The 6091-nt window shown below is 33.2% G+C and overlaps 1 protein-coding gene across 1 annotated transcript; it reads left to right on the forward strand.

Moving 5' to 3' along the window:
* Positions 1 to 4177: 4177 nt before the first annotated feature.
* LOC112833313 (olfactory receptor 4K1) lies at positions 4178 to 5119 on the forward strand. The gene has a single exon (XM_025884393.2). The coding sequence runs from the start codon at positions 4184 to 4186 to the stop codon at positions 5117 to 5119; it is 936 nt and encodes a 311-aa protein (XP_025740178.1). The 5' UTR covers positions 4178 to 4183.
* Positions 5120 to 6091: the final 972 nt, after the last annotated feature.

A 6091-nucleotide genomic window follows, 5' to 3' on the forward strand; every position in this document is an offset into this window, starting at 1 on the left:
ATATATAGTATATTTGGCCATAGTTTAAACTTTTAAAAATATTTACAGATTCACTTTACGTCCCTTTTATACATTTCTTCACCCTGTTCCTTTTGTTTTTCATTTCAGTTTAGAATTTGTTATTACTCACCGGAGTATTTTAAAACTTTTTTCATAATTTTGTCCATATTTTTTTGGTTTCTAAAAATATGCACATAATAATTTTATCAATCTCCAATTACTTTCTCCTGACATGTTTTATAATGACATATAAAATTCATATACAAAAATTAAAAAAAAATAATTTTAATCACTGAATATATTCCATCATGTTAAAAAATATTGCTTCACTCTCAAATTCATAGATATGTAGGTGTTTTTCCAGTATTAGCTATCTCTTTCAATGCTGCAATATCACTGTTCACGCATCGCTAGGTATGTGAACGTTTTACTAGAGTATATATACACACAGACACACACACAAAGCATATATAGGGAAACTTATTTTCAATTTCCTTCTTTAAAGATGACCATTTGAAACTCACATCTATATCACCACATTTGGAAATATAGAAAACTTATGTAAAATATAGTTGGAAGGACTGTTGACATACATTTAGACAGAAGTAAAAGATTTTTCATGGAAAAGAAATGAGAGCACCTTCAAGTATTTGAAAACCCATCATGTTGAAGTGAGAATACATTTGTTCTATTAAACTACTAATGTTAGAACCAGTTGTGCAATTTAACAATAGATGGAACTATCTTGGGAAGTACTGAGCTCCTTTTGATTGGAGGAAAACACCCTGAGACTAGGTGATTATTTGTAAGATGGTTTGATTATTTTAACAGAAAGTTAGTGGTTGAAAAAGTATTTGCTGAGAGGAAGTCAGTGAAAATCTAATAATATTTTGCTTTCCTACATACCAACTAGTTGGTAAAAAAAAAAACTTCTTTGTTTTCCATTCCTGGAAAGAAAATTTTGTAAAACATAATTACTCCCACTGCAGGATGACATCAGATTTCCAATGAGTGATTTCTCTCTTCCCCAATGAAATCTGTTTCCTAGAATAAGAATGAAGACTTTATATTGCCTTACCTTAGGATACTGTACTTGTATAGTCAGGAGCAGAGGAGGAGCCTCACTCCCTGAGGGGCTTGCTTCTGCACACCTCAGTGCAGAGACCTAGTTAAAATGCATCAAGTAAAGAATATATCACAAATATTTTAGGCATGAAGACGCATAGCAAAAGCAGGGAGCTTAGAAACTAACTGTGGGACACCATATTTGGAGAAAATAAGGAAGAACTGAAGGACTGGGAGAAATCATTAAAAGTGTAAATATACATGCATTTGATCACTGTGTTTGGACTAGATAATTTGTAAATTGTATTCTAGATGCAAAATCAGCAACTAGATCGAAAAGGAAAAGTTAACTGTTATCTCAGTCAAACTGGAATCTCCACCTAAAAGAGGCAAATAATGTGCTCTCCACTTCTCTGTTGATTTCCCACTACACGGGCTTAGGGCAGCTCTGATCTAATAGGATCACCATCTGATAAACAAAGGGAAGTATGCTATAACCATTATCTGTCCCTTCTTTGCTTCTTTCATGCTTTCCATTCAGAGAATATTTTGCTGTTGTTAGGCAAATATTTGTTGACCATCAAAATTCCCCTGGAATGAAGAAGGAGTGGCTACACAAAGTAGGTCAACAAGGGTATCCTTGATTGTTTTTTACAGCTAGGCTTTTAGGTAATCAACTATTATAAGGCAAAATAATGAAAAAAATATGCATATGGTTTTGGAGTTCTATTGAGATATTTTAGATCGGTACTGATATAACATCAACTTCTATATATCAGACTTGGTCTTACATTGGAGAATGTAAGAATTTCCTTACAAGAGGAAATTCTCTTACAGTGTATTTTCTGATCTGAAAACATTTGTATCTCTGAAGTGTTCTAGTGATGAAAACGTGAATGACTCATTAATGGAGAAGCTTCTGGGTGTTCTGTGCATAGTCCAAGGAATTCTGAGTGACTTGTATAAACTTCACATGTTTCCATAATATAACTGCCTCTGCATTTAGAATTTTAGAGATGAAAACAGCCTTGGAAATAATCTAGTTCTATCTTCTAAGGTCAGTCATATAACTAAGTGGCATATATTATGTATCTCTTCTAATAGATACCGACCTTAATTATTAAAAAGAAAATGAGATCTAACACTGAACCTGGTTTACTCTATTTGGATTAAGAAATCATAGGAAATTCAGCATGGAAAGGATTTTCTAGTTATTTCATATATTTTGAAAAATGAAGACTGGCAAACCTTAACATTCATTAGGTATTGAAAAGATGGAATTTGCAGAAAATTTTATTTTCAGAGTATCTTTTTTCAAAGATAAAATGATCTTTAAGAATTGTATTAATACCGCTAACTTTACCTAACATGTTTTAACCATTATGCTTTCCCCTTCTCTTCCTCCTCCTTCTCCTTCCTCTCACTCTTTAATGTTATCTTACTAAGTTACCATATTTGGCAGGCTTTGCACAGTAAATTGTAAGAAGTCCCTCATGGCATCTTCTTAAATTTGAAATTTTAATCTTATCCTTTTTAAAATTAATAACTATAGTCCTTTAGGATTTTAGATCTTAGAAATAGGAATCTTTTTCCTTTCCAATGTTTATTTGCCTCCTTCTCTCCCCTTTGCATTATAAATATGTGATCAGACATGGCTCAACTCTTCCACATGGAGATAAGAATCCTGTAATAGAAGTTCAAATGGAGTTCAGTTCATGCCTTATTGATCTCTTTATATTCTTCAGTCACTTAAGTTTTGGCATTCTTCTTAAAACTAGATATCATAATTCAAATGCAAAGATGGAAATCCTTGAAAGAGTAGGACTTAGTGCTTCAACAGCCATAATGAAAGCTTGTAACAGTTTAAACATTTGATTTATGTTCACCTGTACAATTTTGCTTTTAAAGCTTTAAATATCTATTATATTAGTTATATATATCATGGCCAAATACAGAGTACAAAATCAATCAGTATAATGAGCAATAAATATCTACTGTGTATTGTTGGGTACATAGGACTAAAGGCAAAAATGATTCCTGAACAACCAGGGGTTATGTAGGATCTTCTTCTGGGATCAAATGGCCACATGGTGTCCAATGACAAAAAAACATTCAAGAGGCAATTCGAACACTAAACTTTACTCTTCTGAAAATCTTTTATGCATTCAAAATGCACCATGTGTAGTTATATGGAATATTTCCGAAAGGATGATTTCTGAAAGGTGTCACAGATTTTGATAAATCCAGGTGTATCAGATGTGTTTAGGAAGAGACAAAAGGTAGAGTCAGAATACACATTGGTGGTTGATTCGAAATTGATCTTTATGTGACAGAAGGTGAACTCTGATAAACTACTGTTAAATGGATGAAAGAAACATTCTTGATCTTTAAAGAAACTTCAGAGTATCAACATTGCCTCTTCTTTTCATAATATGGCAAATTGCTTCCATGAAGCTTCTTAAAACATTGTCAAAGCACTTTGTGATTTTCAATTTCAAGAATATTAATCTAGTCTACTTAGCCTTCTGTTCAAGGCATTAATAACTGCATCCATGCTTTGCTCCTGATCTGTCATTCCCATCTTCATTTTTATTGTTCCTTAGCATACCCTCCTCCAGCCAGGCCATTCAATAAAAGGTTTTGTGAAAATGTCTTTCATACTTTTACCTTTATATCTTTCTTCCTGCTAGTCCCTTTGCTTGAAATAGACTTTTCCTTCAGTTTTGGCCGGCGAATTCCAAACTTTAAAGAAATTTTGGCTTAAATAATACCTATCCCATGACACCTTACCTCACCATTTTGGCATAATTTTTTTCATCTTACTAATATTTGTGGCATTAATGTATCACTTACATTTGCTTGTTTGGGATTTAATATTTTTTTAATATGTGTATCTACCAAATTATGAAAGCATCCATATGATACCTTTTTTCCCCTATACTTCTACTTTCCATAGCAGTCACAGATGTTAGTCAATTGATTACTTATACAATTTCATTAAACTAAATTGCCTTTAAATGAAATCTTATCATATTTCTTTTGAATATATACTAGATATAGTACCACCATTGTGATCTTTCCTGATTTTCTTTTACTTAGGTAACAGGAGAGTGGCTCCATGGCTCATACAAATGAATCAGTGGTATCTGAGTTTGTGCTTCTGGGACTTTCTAAGTCTTGGGAACTTCAGCTGTTCTTTTTTGCCATCTTCTCTTTGGTGTATGTGACATCAGTTCTGGGCAACATCATGATTATTGTTATAATTTCTTCTGACTCCCATTTGAACTCTCCTATGTACTTTCTGCTCAGTAACCTTTCTTTCATTGATATCTGCCAGTCTAGTTTTGCGACCCCCAAGATGCTTGTGGACTTCTTTGTTGAACACAAGACTATCTCCTTTGAGGGCTGCATGGCCCAGATATTCCTTCTTCATAGTTTTGTTGGGAGTGAGATGATGTTGCTTGTAGCTATGGCATATGACAGATTTATAGCCATCTGTAAACCCCTACACTATAACACAATTATGAATCGGAGACTATGTATAATTTTTGTGTCTATTTCCTGGGCCGTGGGTATTCTTCATTCTGTGAGTCACTTGGCTTTTACAGTGGATCTGCCATTCTGTGGCCCCAATGAGGTAGACAGCTTCTTTTGTGACCTTCCCCTCGTGATAGAGCTGGCTTGTATGGATACTTATGAAATGGAAATTATGACCCTAACTAACAGTGGCCTGATATCATTGGGTTGTTTTCTGGCTTTAATTATTTCCTACATCATCATTTTGATCACTGTTCATCGCCGGCCCTCCAGCAGGTCATCCAAGGCACTTTCTACATTAACTGCTCACATCACAGTAGTGATTCTTTTCTTTGGGCCTTGCATTTACTTCTATATATGGCCTTTTAGCAGACTTTCTGTGGATAAGTTCCTTTCTGTGTTCTACACTGTTTGTACTCCCCTGTTGAATCCCATCCTCTACTCTCTAAGGAATGAAGATGTTAAATCATCCATGCGAAAGCTAAGAAACCGTCATGTGAACTCCTGGAAAAACTAGGGATAACCATGAAGGAACGTAATCCTGAATGGGAATGAAGAGCCTCTACTGGATCACAACACCATGCCAACTATTTTTGCTAATGATATGGGTTAGTGAGTTATGGAACTGGATTTCTGTCTGAAGTGCAAGAGAATTGCATGAAATCAGTTTATTATTTAGGTATAATTTTAACCCATTTGTCATTGCTTAAATTTCTAATATATAAATTCTCTTGAAAATATTTAAAATCCTTTTAAATATCTCATAAACAATTTAGAGATTCTAATCTACATAAAATGCTACTCATGTTACTAAATTTGTGATTCTCTTCAACTGGACACATGACATTTTTATACCTTGCAATCAAAATGTATACGCAAATTGAGTTTCTGATACCTTTAACTTATTAATAACTTTTTTCCATATATTGACATAGTAAAAAGAAATGTGTCTTAAAACATAGGCTTTACCTCATTAATGTACATTGTTAGCTTATCTTTTCTTTTTGTATTGAATATTTTGGTAATTTATAATTTGGTTAGATATACAGTTGATGCTTGAACAATATGGGTTTGAACTGTATGGGTTCAACACCTTTACATTGTTTTTTTTTGTTTATAAATACAGTATAATACTGTAAATGTATTTTTATCTTCTTAATGATTTTCTTAAAATATTTTCTTGAGCTTACTTTATTGTAAGAATACAGTATATAACATATATAACATATAAGATATGTGCCAATTGACTGTTTATGTTATCAGTAAGGCTTCCAATCAATAGTAGGCTATTAGGAGTTAAATTTGGGGGGAGTTGAAAGTTATACCTGAATTTTCAACTGTGTGGGGGGTTGGTGTCTCTAACACCTGCATTGTTCAAGGATCAATTGTATTTGGTTACTTATCATCTTCCCTATCTTGATTTTTCTGTTTTCCTTTACATGATTTAATATGCATTTATACTCATTATAAACGTTTTCTAGATATTTAC

The sequence above is a fragment of the Callorhinus ursinus genome, unplaced genomic scaffold, assembly GCF_003265705.2.
Source record: "Callorhinus ursinus isolate GAN/ISIS: 27379988/994484 unplaced genomic scaffold, GSC_fseal_2.0 scaffold116, whole genome shotgun sequence".
NCBI lineage: Eukaryota > Metazoa > Chordata > Mammalia > Carnivora > Otariidae > Callorhinus > Callorhinus ursinus.

Bases quoted from the DNA above. Each gene is read 5' to 3' on its own strand.
- LOC112833313 (XM_025884393.2), top strand. From the start codon at position 4,184: ATGGCTCATACAAATGAATCAGTGGTATCTGAGTTTGTGCTTCTGGGA.